This window comes from Gekko japonicus, unplaced genomic scaffold (assembly GCF_001447785.1).
Source record: "Gekko japonicus isolate JY-2015 unplaced genomic scaffold, Gekko_japonicus_V1.1 scaffold308, whole genome shotgun sequence".
Lineage (NCBI taxonomy): Eukaryota > Metazoa > Chordata > Lepidosauria > Squamata > Gekkonidae > Gekko > Gekko japonicus.
In genome coordinates this window covers 796,268-815,728 of record NW_015164673.1, presented here as the reverse complement: position 1 = coordinate 815,728, position 19,461 = coordinate 796,268, and the positions used below count along the sequence as shown (strand labels likewise).

The following is a 19,461-nucleotide window of genomic DNA, read 5'->3' as shown; positions in this document are numbered from 1 at the left end:
TGATGAGCTACAACTCTTGGATGTTTAAGTCCTTAAATATTTGCTAAAAATAAGTGAAAGCCTTTACACAATCCGATAGGTAGCATTTGCTACCTATTCTGAAATTGGGTAACTCTTTTTTTTCTTTTTAAAGGTTCAGATACAATTGAAGGCCAGTGTGCTCAACAACCTAGCGAAGTATCTGCTGTTCCTTGTCCACGAATTGATACTCAGCAGCTTGACCGGCAAATTAAAGCTATCATGAAAGAGGTGATCCCTTTTCTGAAGGTAATTTAAATTTCGCTTGGAAGAATAAGCAAGCCACTTTACAAGTGAACTGTAGCTCGGTTTCTCTGGCTCAAGAGGCCGTTACGTTTATCCACTTTTAACCACTTCCTTCCAAGCAGCACAAATTTTTACCTGGCCACTGTGCTGCCTTAATAGAAGGGATGTAATGTGGTAGGGCAGTTTTTGATGGTGTGCACAAATATTGTGGATCTGGTTTTCTCTTAATTACAAGTAAAATACTTGCATTGAGCTCCTTTTAGAACCTGTGGGTATATACATTCATGGTTAATATGTCAGCCCATTGTGGTATTGAGCTCAAAACTGAACTTGGCTTGGTCAGTGCTGTGATACACTGATCCCCATCTCCTTTGCCTTCCCCCTCCCAGGCTTCCAGGTTGTGAGCAGCTGGGAGGTTAAGGTTTCTGTGTGCAGAGGGGACTTGAAGCCCCTCCTCCTTTGGGTAGCCCGCCACCAGTCAAGACAATTTTAAGCCATCTCCTCCAGTGGTCTGATTTACTGAAAGTGGGGTTTCCATGTGCAGGCCCATCTGCAAAAACTATTCTTTCTCCTCTGAGCCTTAGTGAATCCTTCTAGCTCAGCTAGGTGTGTGGTGTCCCGATGTAGTGAACAGCCACCTGCATGTGTGAGAGAGCTATCCACTGTCTGAGATCTCTGCAAGAGAAAAAAATAAAAGATCCGAAACATCCTCTACAACAGAGATGTCAATTATACAGGGCTTTTATCTGGCCTGTGAGCATGCAAGGGAGGGAACATGAGATGTGAGGGAGGGAACAGGAGGCTGCTTGGGGGAGCGAGCAGGCGGGCCTCTCCAATCATGGTTTCAGTGTGTGGTGGAACAACCTTCTCTGTAGCGGTTTACTTCAACACCAGCCTCCCTGGTAAGTAGGGGACTGCTGCAACTGCAATCACACCAGCCTCCCTTCCTTCCCAGAGCACATGGCGAGGCAGCTCTTTTCTGTACCTGAGCTGGACCATGCCCAGCAAAAGTGGCGTACCAAGGGCAGGATGGGGCTGGGGGGGGGGGGAGTAGGCCCAGAAGCCCAGTGGGGAGGCTTTGCATTGGAGGGAGAGGAGGAACAGACTGCGGGGACACTTGGCCTGCCTGGCTTGGTCTTTGATCCTGGAAAAGAGGATCATTCCTCCTCTCCCCCCAGTGCAAAAAGCCCACCCTTGAGTGGGGTCACAGTTGACAAGAAAAAAAGTTAGGAAAAAAATACATTCTCTTCTTGCTTAGCACAGCATTCTTAAATGTGCTGAGCAAGAAGAGGATGCATTTTTCCCCCTCCACAAAATCAGGGACCTCCCCTCCCTCCTCCCATTTGAAACAGCATAAGTAGAACTGGAAACACGTGACCCGGTTGCTTAATTTCTTGTCTCTCCATGGATTTGTGAAGTTTGAGGTAAAAACTGGATTGCTCTGATTAAGATGGGTAATTTTCTGCCTGTGCCCTGAAGACTTTGCATTCGGTTTCTTTTCATGGAAGGTCTCAGAAGGTCTATATATCAAAATTGATTGTCTTTTGAAGTATGTTTGTATTTTGAGTAAAAAATAATATTGTTAATTGGGTTTTCCTGTGTCCTTTATAAAGCTTTTATCTCCAATATCTGGCGTTACATTTTATGGCACACATGATGACTCCACCTGATAAAGTGACATGTACGTCAGATCCGTCCCTTGTAACAAATGAGTTCGACAGCCCTGCTGTACAGACTAAGCACAAAAGTATGGGAATGTTACAGGCGTTATAGAGAACTAGAAAGTAAAATGCAAAAGGAATACTGCTTAAGTTGCCCTGGTTACTGGATTGCCTTGACTATTCTCTCAGAGAAATTGACGCAAGCCAGCAGGAGCAAAGGATGTTCTTGGCATTTATGTGGGCTTCGACTCTGTTCCTCCTCACCCCCTTGTTTTTGGTGTGATTGCTCTGAAAGAGCTGAACATTTGACACCTCCTTTCCCAACTGGAAAAGATTCTGTGAAGCCAGTCCAGTATTTGGAGGGATGAATTATCCTCTTCCCTGCCAAGCTGCCTTTGACTGATTGTGCCTTGTCATGCACTACTGGTTTTGAGGGTTTCTGGCCAGATTATTAAAAGGAATCAATCTTCCCACTTATTTACGGGGTAGCCAAATGGACTCTTCTTTTCTGCTCTGAGTGTAATATGCAGATTTTATGGTGGAGATCAGACGCAAGTCTATTTCTCTGGGGCTCTTTGATTAGCAGCAATCATTATAATCATTTATCACTTACTAAACTGCAGAAGCTTCTTGCAATACAGGAGTGTATGTTGAATGCTGTGTTGGGCACTCACAGATATGAAGTACAGCTATATAACCTGTTGAGGCGGCATGTTTAGTAGATTGTTGCTCTCATTTAAGAATTCCAGTTCATGAAGGAAGGCATAAGGCAACTTAGTTCAGCAACTTCTGTTTGTATATGGTAAAATTTTAGATGAAGTATTCACAGCCGCTGAATAACATAACATATATTAAATTTTCCAGTGGCTGGTGTGGATGGCATAGAATTTTTTTAGGAACTTAACAATGCCATTTTAAAAAGAGTTACACCCTTCTAAGTTCACTGAAGTGAAGGATGGTAATTAGGGATGGGCACGAACAGGTTAACAAGCTAAAATTAGGAACAAACTTGGCCCGGATGTTCGGGGAAGGCGCCTTCCCCAAACATTTACCTGGCTTTTATCTGGTTCAGTTAGGCTGTTTGGGCCATCTATATATCTAATAGCGAGGTTGCCCCCGGAGTGCGGATCGCTAAATCAGCGCTCCGGGGGCAGCTGGGGGGCCGGGGGAGGTTTGTGCACTCTTGGGGCAGTCCCCAGGGGTGCACAAAAATCTAAAAACTAAAAAAAATATTGGGGGGATGTTTAAATCCCCCCGAAAGTGAAAGTGAAATGGAGGCCGCTGCCACCATTTGGAAGGCGAGTGGCGAGCAGGGGGAGGCAGAACGGCGAGGGGCGAGCGGCTCGCCGCTCGGCCCTCGGCTCAGAGCCCGTGTGGGGGGGTGGGGGTGGGGAGAGCAGCGAGGGGCAACAGCGCGGCTTCCCTCCCTCCCCTCCCGAAGCCGGAGAGCTGCCGCCGGTCACACAGGGCAGCGGGCGGGCGGCGGGAGAATGGCGCGGCTTCCCTCCCTGCCTCCCGGGCCGGCCGGAGTCCTCGCAAGTCCCACGGAGCGGGAGGTGGGCAGCCAAGCGCAATGGTTCTCGCGCCGCCCCTTCAGGCCTCCAAGGGTCTGTTCTTGGGGGGGGAGACTCGTGGGGCAGTCCACACGTGTGCACAAAAATCCTAAATCCCCCCGAAAGTGCCAGAGCGTTCCGTGCCCGCGAGTATCGCGGGTCCCCCCCTTGTTTAAACCTAACAGCTGAGCAGCACTGTTAGGTTTAAATGATTGCAAGCCATTTCACCAGTTGGTTTCACTTCCCCCTGCTTCGAAGCGGGGGGAAGCAAAATGGACTGGTAAAATGGCTGCCAGCCATTTCAGCCTAATAGCTGACAGACGCACCGGAATTTGTATGTTTGTGCCCATCCCTAGTAACTCCTTAGGGTGGCATTGCAGTTTTATGTTCTTGGGTCTGTGGTGCTGCTTGTTTCTGATGAATTAATGCTGTTACAGTACTATATGATTAAGCAATGCACTGAGACCTTAATTTTTCCCACATTTTGCTGCAGTCTGCATGTGAAATGCTGTTATTAAAAACAGATCAAAGAAGGACCTTTTTCAAGAGTTTTTCCTTTAAAATAAGTGAAGGGTGATCTGTTTTAACTCTTTTTAGGAACACATGGACGAGGTATGTTCTCCGCAGCTCTTGACTTCAGTAAGGCGCATGGTCTTGACCCTTACACAACAAAATGATGAAAGCAAAGAATTTGTGAAGATCTTTCATAAGCAACTTGGTAGCATATTGCAGGTGAATGTGATCACTTTCTGGGCCTTAAATGGAGAATGTGGGAGCCAGCGTGCTGTAATTTTAAGAGAGTTGGATTAGTATCTGTAGACCCAGGTTCAAATCCTCACTCCGCAATAGAAACTTGGTGGGTGACCTTTGGCCAGTCATTCTTTCTCAGCCTAGCCTGCTTCACAGGGTGGTGGTAGTGATTAGGATAAAATGGAGGGAGAACAATGCTGTAAGCTGCTTTCATTCCTGTTGGGGAGGAAAATGGCATAAATTCTTCTGTGTCTATCTTCACATTCTTGATATGGTAGAAACATCGTGAGATTATTTTACCTTGTCAGTTTAATCTACATTTGCTTCACCTCCCTTCCCATGGTGATAGTTGATTTTACCACACCAGTGAGCTTGTTGATTTCACAGAATCAAAGCCACTTAATCAAGTCAGCGCTGTTTATAAAACCTCATTTACTTTGCAAGTTAAGATAAATTTCTTGCACCTTAAGTACTTCTCCAAAGTCTTGAAAGCACAACTAGTATCTGCTATCTGAGTAATTTGGAAATTACAGAGTAAGCATGGTGATGTAAAACATTGTAATGCTTTTTGTTTGTAACTTATTATTTAAACTGTTATTGCATCAATTGCCAGTTCGCCTTGATATGTGGGCCACATTGTAATCTTTCATCTCTGCCTCACAGAGCAATTGTGAAGATCTAAGGCAATGTTCTCCAAAGAATCCCACGTGGTATATGTCAGGTTATGTTAAATAATAAATGAAAATTGTTTTTGTGTTTTGGGTGGGGTTTTTTGGTAACAGGATTCACTGGCAAAATTTGCTGGTAAGAAATTAAAGGATTGTGGGGAGGACCTTCTTGTGGAAATTTCTGAAGTCTTATTCAATGAACTAGCCTTCTTCAAACTCATGCAAGATTTGGACAACAATAGCCTAACAGTAAAGCAAAGATGTAAAAGAAAGATTGAAGCGGATGGAATGATACAGTCATATGCCAAAGAGGTAAGTATTGTCATATTTTAAATGAAGTAACATAGATAGTTTATTATCTTAGATAAAGTCACTCTCAAAAAAATTTTTTTAATCTATTTATTGGGTTTTCAAAATGTCAAACATACATCACATGTAACCTACAAGACAATATAAATACAGATATACCCTAAAAGATATTATCTATATACACCAACATACACTTAACTCTTAAATATAGAAGATAAAGAATCAAATCAACACTTAAGTACGCATTTCTATAGCAGCTATCTTAATAAGTTTTAACTTGCTTTTTATACTCATTATTTTAACAATTCTCTATAGACTTTAAACTCTCTGAGTAAGGTTTTCACTCAATAGTTGCAAGGCTACATAAATATTTTTTGGCTATCATCTTTTAAATTTTAAACTACAAATTATTAATCAAATATTATTAACAAATTCACTACATAGGTTTTTTTCTCTAAATGGAGCTTTCATGACTTTCCATATTTTGACAGGGTAAAACGTATCCATTCTGTTATCTTTCATATGTCAAAGATTCCCTATATCTGTCTTTTCTTCTGTATTTGTCAAAATTTCCTTATAATCATACAGATATATTCATAATTCCATTTGGGAGTAATATCCACATAAACATACAAATATACATTTCCGTCCCCTTCCTCAATTTTAGTTTTACTCCCACAGAACACCAACTTTATAGACCAACTTACAACAAACATTCTACCAACACCCTAACTTTAAATTATATTACCTGTTCCAGTCATTTCTATCTATCTTAATCCCGATTCTCACAACTTTCAAAACCATATTTTCTTATCTAATTATTATCATTTCGATACTCGATTAACCATAAAACTACCCTTTTCAACTTAAGCTTAAATCACTAACAATAACAGTGTCACTACCCTCTATCTTAAAAATTAATTATTTCACCATTTAGCAAAAAACATAATATCCTATCTAGCTATTTTATTCATATCACTAGCTTTCTATAGCCCTAATTAAACCCCATTCATTATTTTTCTTTCCACATTTAATAAAAAGCTATAATTCTCACTTCTACCTTAATACCTTACACCCACCATACATAAATAACTAAATAATTAAACACATAAACAAAATCATCGCTATTAGAGAAACAACAGAAGCCAAATTTTGTTTTTTGATGCAATGACTTGTATGAATGTGTAAGCCGTTTTGCATTAGAATGCAAATTATGTTGAAGAGCTATTGTACCTTGTCTCTTTCGATTGATACTTTTAAAACAGGAAATATGGGGGGGGGGGGGAGATGTGAAGAGTATATTAGAAGCCCTGTCCGCTGTATGTTAGCACGTTAACATCATGCTCTTTGTAGAAAATAACTGTATCCAAGTTGCACCAAAGCATTCCAGGGCAAGAAAGCAGACACCATTCTCATTTGAGGAAGAGGATGGCATCCTGCTGTGCTTGGGTACTCCTTTTTCTGTGGTCCCTGGAGGCAGGAAATAGGTCATTCTTTCTGCCCCTAGTGTGAGGGAGTATCTTCTTGGATTCCATAGTAGAAAGTACATTTGATACTCATCTATAGCTTGCTTAGCATTATACAGAAACACTACTAACTTTCGATTCTATGCTTCAAAGGCAAAAAAAGCACTAGAGGGAGGAGCTTGTTCATCTACTGAAGATATCGATGAAGACAAGGTAAGATTTTATTAATTTATCATTTATTTTTAACTAGGAGTAAGGCCCGTTGTGGGAAGAAATACAATGAGCTCTAGAAGGAAGCTCCAGGTGAGTGTCCCTGCGGTGGCTGGTGGGGTGGCAGAGGGAAGGGGAAAATAGAGGGAGGCGAGGAGAGTTTAGACTTGATTTGCTCTAGATCCCACTTATTTGCCTTTTTGGTGGTCCACATTATCTGTAAAACTCTCCTCCAACACCACATTTTAAAGGAATCACTTTTCTTCTTGTCAGTTTTCTTTCTTTCACGAGTCACGCTCCTGCTTCATTTTGTGCTCCTAGCCCAAACCTTCCAACAATATTTGATTCTGCTTTGTTTTCTACTTTTGTGTTCCAGTCACTTACGGTTATCAGCACATCTTGTTGAGGTGTGTCATTAATTTCTTCCTGGATACTTGCATAAAAGCTTTCTGCTTCACCCTTGTCAGCATCTGTAGATGTGGCATAAACTTGAATGATGGTTATATTGATAGGCTTTCCATGAAGTCTGATTGATACTTAGGGATTCTTAAGTGTAGACAGTGGGCAATTAATTTCTTAATTGTCATTTAGAAGTATGTAAGTTAATCACTAAAAAAGAAGTAAGTGGGATACTTTTTCATATATCTCTGTAAGTAAAATAAATTTTGTTTATGGTTAGGATAAAGATGAAACTGAAACTGTTAAGCAAATCCATGAACCTGCAGTATATAACACAGAAGATCCAAAAAGCAGAGGATCAGATGCGTCTGACCAGGAAGAAGAGGAAAGTGAACATTGTCCCGTATCCATAAGTAAGCAGTCTTTATTACTTTGATTGCAACTTTAGGCAATTAAATTTGTGTCATAGTTGTATATATTTTTGCTTTTAGAATGATATTGAACGTTCAGTAGATAATCATTTTACAAGGTCATGAGATCTCTCCCTCTTCCGGTACCACTTTCCTTCATATTTAAATTATTTTGTCCTGTTTTTAATTGCTGCAACTAAAAAACCATACTGGTCTAGTTTAAGGAACATTAAGATGCAGGTTGAGACATGCTAGAATACAAAGATTATATACATAGAAAGGAACCGTGCCCACAGCTAGAATTTTCTTGGTTGCTTTTTAGTGCTATAGTTCCTGTCATGGAGTAAACTGATCTGTTTTAAAAGTGATTTTCAGGAAACTCCAGCTGCAGGATCCATTCCCTTATAAGTTCTAAATAGATTCTTGGGATGGCAAGTAGGGGTGGGTTCATCTGTAGGACACAGCCTTCCTCAATGCCTTCCACTTATAGATATCTGAAAATAATTTTTGGAACCATGACTGTCACCATACAGTCTCTAACAATGGGAGGTTTAGACAACTTAGCACGAACCAGAGCTTGCATTTCTGGAATACTAGCTTGCTCCCCCCCCTGCCCCCCCCCCCCCCCACAATGCTTTTTAAAAGCCCTGCTCTCCTCCTTCCCCTTGTACACAGTTCAATTAATGATAGGTTGCTTTGACATGGAGTACAGTTTTCTGTTACATCCTAACCACCAAATCATGGTCTTATGAGCTGCATACCTGATTTGAAGGGAGCACAAACTGTAGTCTGGCAGTTAGGGTGTAATGGAAAACCATGATTTGTAATAAAGCAAAAGTGATGCATTCCCAGAAGGAGAGGGAGTGTGCAAGCACAGAGTTCAGAGGCATAGCAAATCACACACACACACACACACACACTTTGTACTGTAGTTACATTTTAAAACTTATTGCACTTAACTTCAGGCTTGTCTAAAGCAGAAACCCAGGCTCTAACTAATTATGGAAGTGGAGAAGATGAAAATGAAGATGAAGAAATAGATGAATTTGAAGAAGGACCTGTAGATGTCCAAACTTCCCTCCAAGCAAGCAATGAAACTGTAGCTGAAAATGAACAAGAGCAGGTATTTACAGAATGGTAACACTGGGGGGGGGTCATATTGGTAATACACTGTAAATTTCAGTGATGTATACAACATAAATAGAGGTTGGTCTTTTTTAAAAAAACGTCTGGATTGAATTGGAGTGTTTGGTTTCCTTGCCTGTTGTATGATTATTCTGATATCCCAATGCTTCTCAGCGGCATCTAAGAGACCAACAAAATCTGCACTGCTGTAAGCTTTTATGGGCGAGAACTCATTTAAATCAGAAGCATCTTTTAAGTTGATTCATTTATATTAAACGGTGCAAACCACAAAAGGGCAGGGGGGAGATGTTACAAAGATAGGCCTGTGTTAAACAACATACAATCCCAAGACTAAGAAATCTACTCAGAGTGGGTGAGGACTACTCTCAACTGTTGGGAAGGACAGAAGGAAACGGAATAATAAGGAGATCCAATTAGAAAGTTTAAAAAACTATAGCCACCTGCAATGTTCCCTCTAAGCTGTGGAGTCTTGTGAGCAAAAATTCTACTTTGCGAGCTACGGGCATTAAAGTTGTGAGCGAGCAATTTGGCTGCTGCATAAATCAGTTTGCTCTGGAGCCCTCCCTTCCTGAGCTGAGACAAAAATGTGTGAGCCAGAGGCTAAAAAACTGTGAGCTAGCTCACGCTAACTCAGCTTAGAGGGAACACTGGCCACCTGTAGTTAGTTCTATTCCTGAAAGCCTTTAAACTTTTGGTGAGATGGTCCCAGTTGATATGTTGTTTTTAATGTGTAAATTATTTCGAATTATATTAATTGCAATGTTATTGTTGCAGAAGTTTGGTTTTCATTGTTATCTGGTTTGTTGGAACTGTATCTTAATATGTTGTAAGCAGATATGATCTCTTGGACTTTTGCCATCATTTTAAACATTATGTCTTTTTAGGTTTCACAGCACAAATTGGAGAATCCAAACGTCTGCAATACTGAGTTGGCATCTGTAAATGTTGAAGGTACAATAAATGTGCTTCTTCTTTTTTAAAAAAAGAAACAGGAGACGAGATCCCTTAAAACTTTTGTGGCCATATTCATAATTGAGCTATGTGCTTCATCTTACTACTTCTACAGCCACTAGGAGTGTGGGGTGGGTCTTAGCTGTTAAACACACAACAGGGCAATCCTGTGCAGAGTTCTTTATGGGTTTAGCCTGGAGTACCAATTCATAGGACTGTGCTGTTACTAGGAAGGTAAGAAAAATTCTTATATTCTTGACAAGATAGAACTGAACCCCTTCCCTTACGATTTATAACACAGAACATATTGTGATCTGACTTGGACCCATACGGGTGTTAAATGTGGCTACGCGGTTACTGGATTAGGGTGCAAGAGCTGTAAATGAATGCATGTGGATACAGTTTGTGTACTGTTAAACTAAAAACTAGATTGACAATAATGCAGAATGATTTCAGGAACCAAAGCAGATAATCCAGGACCTTCTCTTGTTCTCCTGTGAAGATGGGGAAAGGGAAGGGAGAGCGGCCTGGAGGTGCTCATGATTCCCAAAGGACCAGATTCTGTGTTGTTGCAGGCTTCTAGTGGGACCCTTAGTACTGACAACATGTAGAATACATTCTGTGGATGTTGTTCTGAGTGACATAATACACTGTCATGCTTTCTGTGCCTAAAGTCTTAGCTGGCTTGAGGAGTTAGGCTTGTTGCCTGAACAGTGGTCATTTCTTTAAGAAGCCAAGATAGCTTTTAAAAGCTGAATTGGGTGTGTCGTATCTGGCCCTTTCTACAACTCTGCAAAGGGCACCCAATCCTGCTGCTTTGCCTTTCTGTCAGCGCAATAAAATATTGCTTTGGTTTTGCTTTGTTTTTTAGGTGATCAGAATGTACCTGCTGTTGTGCCTCCGTATATTAATGTATTGGAAGATACTCAGCTTTTACCTGTTAGAGTTGCTGAAGATCTTAATCCTAGTGCAGTATTAACAGTAGAAGAACCAACCCCTTCATCAGCAGAAAACAAGAATCAAACATCAGAAACCGTACACGGAGAAACCAAATCTTCATTAGGATCTCCTGAAAGCTCTGTGGTTGGAAGCCCTGATACAGAATCTCCTGTATTGGTGAATGAATATGTATGTATAGTTTGACGAAGCTCTACAGTAAAATGTGATTTGAAAAGTGCTTAGGCTGGAGAAAGGTTTAAAAATTCGGTTTGATTAATATGGCCTGGAGATTTTAGTCCTGGGAAGCCTTTCCCCCAAAACCATTTTACTCACATTCTAGGGAGCAGGAATTTAGCTTTGGGAAGTAAGGAAATGAACCCCATGAAGAGTTTCCACTAACAAGGATTTCTGTCTCCAGAATGTGACTTTCACTCCACCCTCCTGCCCTGAGTAGCATTGCAGGGAGATCTGAGGCTGCAGCAGAAGGGGAGGAGAGGAGAGGAAGTTGCCCTTTGTTGATGGAAGTTTTGTCATCCGCAGTGATGTTCTGGTGGGAACTGAGGCAGTGGCTTGGACATTAATAACATCAGTGTAGGATTGAGGCTTAGGGTCCTCCTCCAGGTGCACAGACTCAGGTTCCACACTTGAGTTCAATAAACAAGGCAAGGTTTATTAACCAAACAAAATAAAACAGTGTCACTCCAAGAGTGGATAACAAAAGCAAAAAAAAAGTTGGCAAAGACACTACAGCTTGTCAAAATACAACAAACAAAGTCAGCGCGCCCTCTATCCAGTCCAGCTGCTAGTTAAGATAGTTTAGCCATGCGGCTTCTAGTGAGATGAAAAGCAGCCATTCCTGTAACAACTTACAGGATCAGACCTCCCCTTCTAACCTTTGCTTAGTTCTGCAGGATTGCAGTTTTGCGGCTGAGCTGGTCTCTTCCTTACAATCAGCCACAGTCTAAACCGCTAGTTCCCAAAGTGGGCAATACCGCCCCCTTGGGGGTGCTGGAACGATCCAGGTGGGCTGGAACAATCCAGGTGCAGATCCACAAACTGCATCTTTTTGTCCACTTCTTGAAAGTAGATTTCCAGGAGGGTACTGAGTACTGTTTTTTTCTGAAAAGCGGCCAAATAAGTTTTGGAACCTCTGGTCTAAACCAAAGTTAGCAATTTTAGATCCCATTGATTTTACTTGCATTGATAAATATGTGCCTAACTTTTCAGCTGATAGCAGAGAAACCTAAAAGTGCTTAACATGGTCAAGACTGTACCATTTTAAAGATTGTATTAATTTAAAATGCTATTCTCTCAACAGGAAACAGGTTCTGGAAATGTCAGTCAGAAATCAGACGAAGATGATTTTGTGAAAGTTGAAGATCTGCCCCTTAAACTTGCAGTATACTCAGAGGTGTGTTGCTTAAAGATTAGTGTATTCAGAAGTGTACAAAGCTTTTATGTTTAAATAGTACAAGGGCAAGGAATTGTCAGTTGTAAGAACTATTTTGATTATGTTCGCTTCCAGGAAGATATAATGAAGAAAATGGTGGCAGAAGCCCAGACCAACAACATTGCCGAGGAAATACTAGCTGGTCCAGAAAGTCATGGTGAAGAATTAGCAGGAGATCCACAGATGCTGAAGGAACCGGGTGAGGATTTTTAAATTCCTTACTCAGTCCTGTCCTTGTAACTTAAAAGTACCCAATTTGTATTAAAAGTCTGTTTATCCTAGGTGGTGGTTCCTAGAAAACCTTGACACTCTGGAGTAGGACTTGGCAGTTCCACTTTATTGTGCACATTTGTGGTCGTGGCAGTGGCAGCAGCAACGCATAGGGGGGTGGGGATTCATATAGTTGTGCTAATGTTGTCTGCTATGGCTTCGATCTAGGGAGTGGACATTCACACATGTGAATGACAGCAGCCTGCACAGCTGACTTCCTCTGGCAGTTCAGCAGTACCCTATGCTAGTTGTTTTCTGCCATAGCCTGATGGGAGACTTATTGCTCTAAGTGAAAATCATGAAAAGAACAAAAACTGTGAATGAAATATAAACTACTTCAAGTTCAAAAAAGTCTGTATATTGTATCATCTGTGATTGTAATCTTTTATATATAGGAAGTACAATTAGACTATTAAGTCCAGAACTTTGGAACACCGGTCCCAAATTCGGAACCAGAATCTTGAAGCTCCTCTTGTTGATCCTGATTCCCTACAATTCTTTATTTTGTACCTCTTTAAAGGACATATGTTTAACGGCATTGATGTTGGTAAATTTTTATTACAATTAGAGGCAAAAATTATTTATAAATTTAATACTTTATCTCCCTTTGTAAATCAAAATTTGGATTACAGCTGTTTTTTGTGATTCTTTTGCTTTAAATTACTGTTCATTATAAAACATTTGAAACACACCTGTTTAAGATCAGACAGAGTGTGGACGCATGTTCCCTTTAAATTTTGGATGTGGGATCCCTTTAAAAACTGAGTGTTTTCTTGGGTGGTAATGCGTTTGAATCCATTGGATCTGGAGGAGCTGTAGCTGAATTAATACTTTACAGAGAGACTTGCGTTAAATAATTGGTAAACAGTACTCTTTTAACTATATGATGAGGGGTGCTGTAACTGAGTGTGTTTCATTAGTTTTTTTTTTTCGAATTGTCTGTATAATAATTTTTCAGAGCAAAAGATTCAACTTTTGAGGAAGCACTGGCAGAGCGTGGTAACTTTGCAGCTAGCCATTGTGTGAAGTAAAACATCGGAACCTTTACATCAGAAATTCTTGTTTCATGAGATATTTCCTGGATGAAAGCCATCAGTATTGGAAGTTTTACTGCTTAAATATTCACCATTTCTCCTAAAGACATATCCTGCATGAACGGCAGGGATATTATGTATTAACAGCGTTTGCAGAAGTTTATATTATATTGATAGTAGAAGTTGGTTCTGTATTACTTTGTCTTGTGTAATTTTGTAATTACTGTTATGAATTTATTTGACACTTACCTATAAGACATCTGTGATTTTTTAAAGTATAATTTGAAGTAGTTTACATTTCATACACAGTTTTTGTTTTTTTCATCGCCTTTCCACTAAGAAAAATCAAGCAGAGGTAATCCTACCTGCAGGTGCTGCTGTTTTACTAACTTCAGTGGAAATATGCAGTCTGGTTGTGTGGTTCCTTGAGTGTGAGAGTTTTCTGCCTTTTACTGAAATCTGTGTGGGAAGGACAAGAACTTCATGTGCACATTGGAATTCACTCAAGGCACTGAAGGGTTAATATAGCTGTGGCAGCCCTAATCAGCAGTGTTTTCTTCTGTTCTTTTACAGAGACTTCTGGAGCCCAAAGTGTGTGACAATACCTCCAGCGCTTCTCCTTGGCTTACCTTCTGTGAATGCATATAGAAAACTCCTCCTATACTTCACATGTTCTGATCTGTATAAAACTGTAAATTAGTTTTTTGCTGCCTCTTAGAATAGGCATGCTAACTTGCACATAAAAGCCTAAACCGCTAAAACTGACTTTTCAGTCTTGCTGCACAGTTTCTTTTCTGTCTTACATTTTTAATGTAATTTCAGCAGTTTTAAATAAAGTTTGACTTGTATGTGTTTTGAAGGTTGCTAAATGAAACTCTGCTGTGTTTTGGATTCAGTGAAACCCAAACAGTTTGTATTGCATTATCTTGTATTACTTGTTTATATTGTAAAGGATTATACTTAACTGTTTGTGGAAGGGCTATTTTTTAAATTTAAAACATACAACATTGATGAATATAGGGTGTATGATGTTTGCACCTTGCATTAGTGCACTGAGTGAGAAAATGAAACTATATCCTACAGTCTTCTTCTTGTTGTACACCTGGAAGTGTGAAAACTGCTAATTTGTTGGAACACTGCAAGCACCTACAGAACAGCACAAGTGCCTGTATTTGTTCTGCCGATGGTTGTTTTAGGTCCAGCCAGTCATGCCCTTGTCAGTCATACCTGATCTAGCTTTGCCTTTCTTAAATCCTATACAATTGTTAAGATTGTTTCCACGTGTACTCCTAAAAGGATTTTTCTTTCCCTTTATGAAAATGAGCATGTGGCCGTAAAGTGTACAAGTGTTCATTTGAGAGATGCATTTACATGTCACATGAAGCGGTGAAGATATTTTTGGGAGAAAATATGTGGATGCTTCAAAGTGTTTTCTCGCTCTGAAATCATACTCAGATGGTATAGTAGAAACTAGTACAGTTTTAGTATCCTGAGGCCAGCTTATATTTTTCCTACTTCCCTTAACATCTCCTTTGTTGTCTGCATTGTTTGAAAGTGCCTTTAGCTATTATGCCAAAACAACTACCAGCTTGAACTCACATTCACTTCTACAGCTGACTAGCTCCTCTTCCCTGAATGAGAAGCTGCTTATCTTGCAACTTTCATAGCTTTTCTCGAGTAATGATTGCGGCAACATCTGACCACACAAACATGTGGTACTTTACTGTTCAACAGTATTCAGGAGCAACATTTGCCAACGGTGGGAGTGGCTGCCTGTCTCCATAACATTAGACTGTATTTACGGCTTCATAGCCAATAACTTGTGTCAAGAAAACAGTCTGTTGTCAGTTTGCTCTAGATTGTTTTTTGTAGCTAGATGTGTGATATTTTAATTAGCTAGCTTTTGTTACGGACAGTTTTGTTAGTTGGATGGATTGTGTCCTTTCTGTAGAACAGACATTGGTTATATCCAAGCTTTTTCAAAAGAAGAAACCAAGACAGCAGACTGCAGCAAAAGTAGGTCTTTCCTTTTCAGTGATGGGGTAGATAAGTAGTTACTGAGCTAGGCACAGGAGAGAGAGGTAGTCTGAAGCCATCATACTGCACTCCCCATCCACATGGGGTTTCATCTGCCAGCCTCTTTAAGAGAAGAAACTACTTGGGACTCATTCATGAACCTTCCGGCCTCACATCTGTTTCGGTCCTGAATTGCAGAATCAGTAGCTGAGGAAAAGAGTTTGAAATAGGAAGATCCAGCTGACTAAGGAAAGGGTCCCACTCTCCTGCAGAATTAAGATTGATTGCCTGTTAAGGTCTTATTGTGGAAGTAATTTTACACACACACTTTTGTTATATGCCCCTCGTTATTTTCATTTATTCATTTAATCTCATTTTAACCCCCCCCCCCCCCCCCAGTACTTCTGCCTGTAGCTTTGCCTGGAAATAGGATGTAACTTGGTCCACAACAAAATACTAGAACTTTTGGAAGATGTGCAGTAGTGGTTATAGCAGTAGTCACTGTGACTACATAGTGAGTTCATTTTTATCACTCCTACGTACAAAAGTCACATATTGGAAAGAAGATTGCCTTATTAAACAGTTTCCACCATTCTGTTTCTCAGTTAAGCACTGTTTAAAATGCTGGGTGGGGGAGATGGGATGGGTGACGAGATCCGTAAGAAAAAGGTGCTCAGAGCTCAGTTGTGCCTCCTGGCTTATATCTCCATTGCTATAGAAAGGTAATTCTTGTTCAATCTGGAAGGTGGAAAAATTGAGTGTGAGCCAGGGAAATGATATACAAACATCATGGGTTGGAGCCAGACTACATTTTCTGACATTTCAGTTAGCAGAACAGAACCCTGCTCCCCCAGCAGTCCATTGATCTCCCTGAAATGCTGATCCTGGAGGGTTGTGCACATAGGCAGGAGGAACTGATGGAAATTAGGCCTTTCTTTCCATTAGTAGAATATTTAGTTTAGATCCAACCCCAATAGTAGTTACTGTCAAGGTTCTTAAGGAGTGGAACTGCGAGTTAAATGTTAAGGCTCAAAGTACCAAGGGAGTTTCTTGCAGTGTAACCCACTGTGGGGAGAGCACACCCAACAAATTTACAAAAATTAGGTTACTCTTGTATTTTATGTACAAAAGCAGTGCAGTAATTATAAATAGTCACAAGCTGGGGCCAAGCAAGGGTCATCTTATTTCCCCCTCCACCACTATTCTTTCCCTGAAAGCCTCTATAACCACTCTCATTTCCTGCTTCCTTCTCTCCTTCCTGTCCACTGGCACCTCTCTCCAGGAAAACCCTGTTAGGCCTTGCTGTCTGGGTCTGGGCCAGGTCCAGTTGTGCAGTGGGAAACCCAAAGATTTGCAGGGGGCAACTCACTTTCTCCTGTATCCCTCTCCACACTTGTTCCTCCTCCAGGCAGCTTCCATATCCTCACATTTCCCTGCTTCCTTTTATCCCCACCCACAACAAACCTTCCTTTTTATCGACTCCCCATTTATATTTATTTACTTCATTTGTTATACCTCACCTTTCTCCACAATGAGGACCCAGAATAGCTTACATCATTCTCCATTTTATCCTCACAGCAACCTTGTCAGGTAGGTTAGGCTGAGAATGTGTAACTGACCCAGTGAGCTTCCATGGCAGTGGTGATTTAAAGGTGGTTCTCAGAGGCCTTTGTCTGAAGCTTGAACCACTATAGTATACAACATTGGCTTTTGTGGAGTGGCTGCTGTTGAACAGCAGTAATCAGCCAGGCCTGAATGAGTCATGTAAATCTAGAGGTAGCAAGTCACCTGGTGGTTGTTGGCAAGCCTGGCCCTGATGTGTTCAAAACAGCACTTGGAAAGGGCCCTACCCTTTCTCCCGGCTTTTACAGACAGAAACTGAGGCTTGAATGCTGGCAATACTGTTATGGGCGTCTAGCATTTCAAGATGTTTCTTATATTTCACAGATTAGTTTGGGGAGAAAAACATGGCAGCTTGTTAGCAAAAAGCTTCATAACTACAATTTCATCTTTGTGTCTTGTGCAGTCCCACATGGGACTGAGAGCAGGCCTGCTATGGAAGATTTTCCCCAAGCTTCTAGAAAGTTAAACTGAGTGCTTCCCTTTCCCCTTGGCACAATCAGAGCTCCAGGCTCTGTTCCCACCCTAACAGTGGGGGTGGGTGGGAGTACTCTTCCCTCAGTCCTTTTTCTGTCACCATGGAGAGAGGACATATCACAGCTTTGCAGAGATTTATTTGACAAAATCATGTTTTCTGATTTCCAGACCTAGAATTATTATTCTGATGGAGCTTTTCAAGAAATGCCGCTCGTGGCATGAAATTGGGTCAGTCTTAGACCCAAAGAAACAACTTCACACTTGCTTCTACAGCAAGAGATTCATCAACTCATTCAGAAAGAGGCTGTATAGAAGGTACCCCCCCAGAAGAGCACACAAGTTTCTATTCCAGATAATACTTAAGTAATAGTTCACAGGTTTTGCATGCTGACCCTAGACGATATCCCTCCCCTCATCGACAAAGGTTCTTGGTTTGCAGTCCTAGATTTAAAGGATGCATAATTTTACATCGCTATCCACACAACACAAAGTCAGGCTTACTGCTCAAGAGCAGCTATGGACAATCAGTCCCTGGGAGACGCCTTCCACCTGCCATAGTATTATGGTCTTCCCCCCTGCTCCACTATGTAGTGTTGAACCTGATAGCAGACAGTAGCACTTGTATTCTAATAGCACCCTTCTGGCCCACAAGGATGTGGTTCCTAACATGGAAACTGACCAAAGGCAGAATACCTCTACCTCCAGTGAGGGACCTACTAATTTCAGGACCAGTCCACTGCGACAATATAGAAATGTTACACCTCAGTGCATGGTTAGTTTCACCGTAAACCAGTGGTCAGACAAAGTGGCTTATGTTTTGGTGTCTGCTCATATGCCATCTACTCGTAGGTTTTATAATGCCAACTGGCAATGTTTTACTGCATGGGCACTAGGTAGGAAGATCAGACAGAGTCCTGCCCTTTATCAGAGATTTTCAAAACTCTATACTCTCTTTGGTGGATTCCGGCCTTGCCACCTTCTCTGTCAAGGTGCATTTAGCGGTCATATCAGCCTTCCATGTTGGGGCAGAGTCTAAGCTTGAGTTTTCACATACATTGTCTAAAAGATTCCTTAAGTGTTTAGTTAACTTGTAAGGTAAAGGTTCCCTTGCTCAAAAGCAATTGAGTCCGACACTAGGGTTGGGGTGCTCATCTCCATTTCAAAGCCAAAAAGCCAGCGCTGTCTGAAGACGTTTCCGTGGTCATGTGGCCGGCGTGACTAAGCACCAAGGTGCACGGAAGGTTGTTACCTACCCACCGAAGTGGTACCTAATTTACCTACTTGCAATTTTTTGCTTTCGAACTGCTAGGTTGGCAAAAGATTAACTTGTACCCACTAGTTAAATCTCTGGTTTCTCTGTGAAGCTTGTCTCATCTCAACTAATATATAAACTATTTGAATCCTAATATAATGAATAAGAAATTAGGAGCTGTGAAGCAATTTCACCCTCATCTATGAAGGTAACACATGTTAGTATAAGAAACGAGCAGGGGTCATTTCGTAGAAAAAGAGGTTCAGGAGCTCATTAGCATAACTTATTAGCATAACTTATTTGCATATGCCCCACCCCCTGACATAACTGGGATTGTGTCAGAAGGCAACACCCACCACTCAGGCTCCACTGGACTGTTTTGGATTGCTAGCTATTGGGGGGGGGGGAATGTGCAGATCTGCCCTCACAGAGGAGGGAGAGCTTGTACCTGAAGGTGGGCCAGGGGGAGGGCTCTGCAACTTACCTGGCTGCTTCTTGCACCTTGTGGCCTGACTGAGGGCTGCTGAAAGCAGAGGGCAGGGCTTGTTGCATGTGCCCGCCCCCTGGGCTCCTTACTGCCGGAGCTTCGCTCCTGTGCGCTCCTGCAGGAAATGAC

At 41.3% G+C, this 19,461-nt stretch overlaps 1 protein-coding gene across 1 annotated transcript in view; it reads left to right on the top strand.

Moving 5' to 3' along the window:
- The window catches only part of PCM1 (pericentriolar material 1), a 70,102-nt gene extending 55,748 nt beyond the window's left edge, over positions 1–14,354 (top strand). The window contains exons 28-38 of the mRNA XM_015409254.1: positions 134–267; positions 4,076–4,210; positions 5,011–5,208; positions 6,825–6,884; positions 7,561–7,693; positions 8,656–8,813; positions 9,721–9,787; positions 10,659–10,915; positions 12,045–12,137; positions 12,252–12,375; positions 14,054–14,354. Coding sequence (XP_015264740.1) covers positions 134–267; positions 4,076–4,210; positions 5,011–5,208; positions 6,825–6,884; positions 7,561–7,693; positions 8,656–8,813; positions 9,721–9,787; positions 10,659–10,915; positions 12,045–12,137; positions 12,252–12,375; positions 14,054–14,079 — 1,385 coding nt within the window. The 3' untranslated portion in view covers positions 14,080–14,354. The remainder of the gene's footprint in view (positions 1–133; positions 268–4,075; positions 4,211–5,010; positions 5,209–6,824; positions 6,885–7,560; positions 7,694–8,655; positions 8,814–9,720; positions 9,788–10,658; positions 10,916–12,044; positions 12,138–12,251; positions 12,376–14,053) is intronic.
- The last annotated feature ends 5,107 nt before the right edge of the window (positions 14,355–19,461 follow it).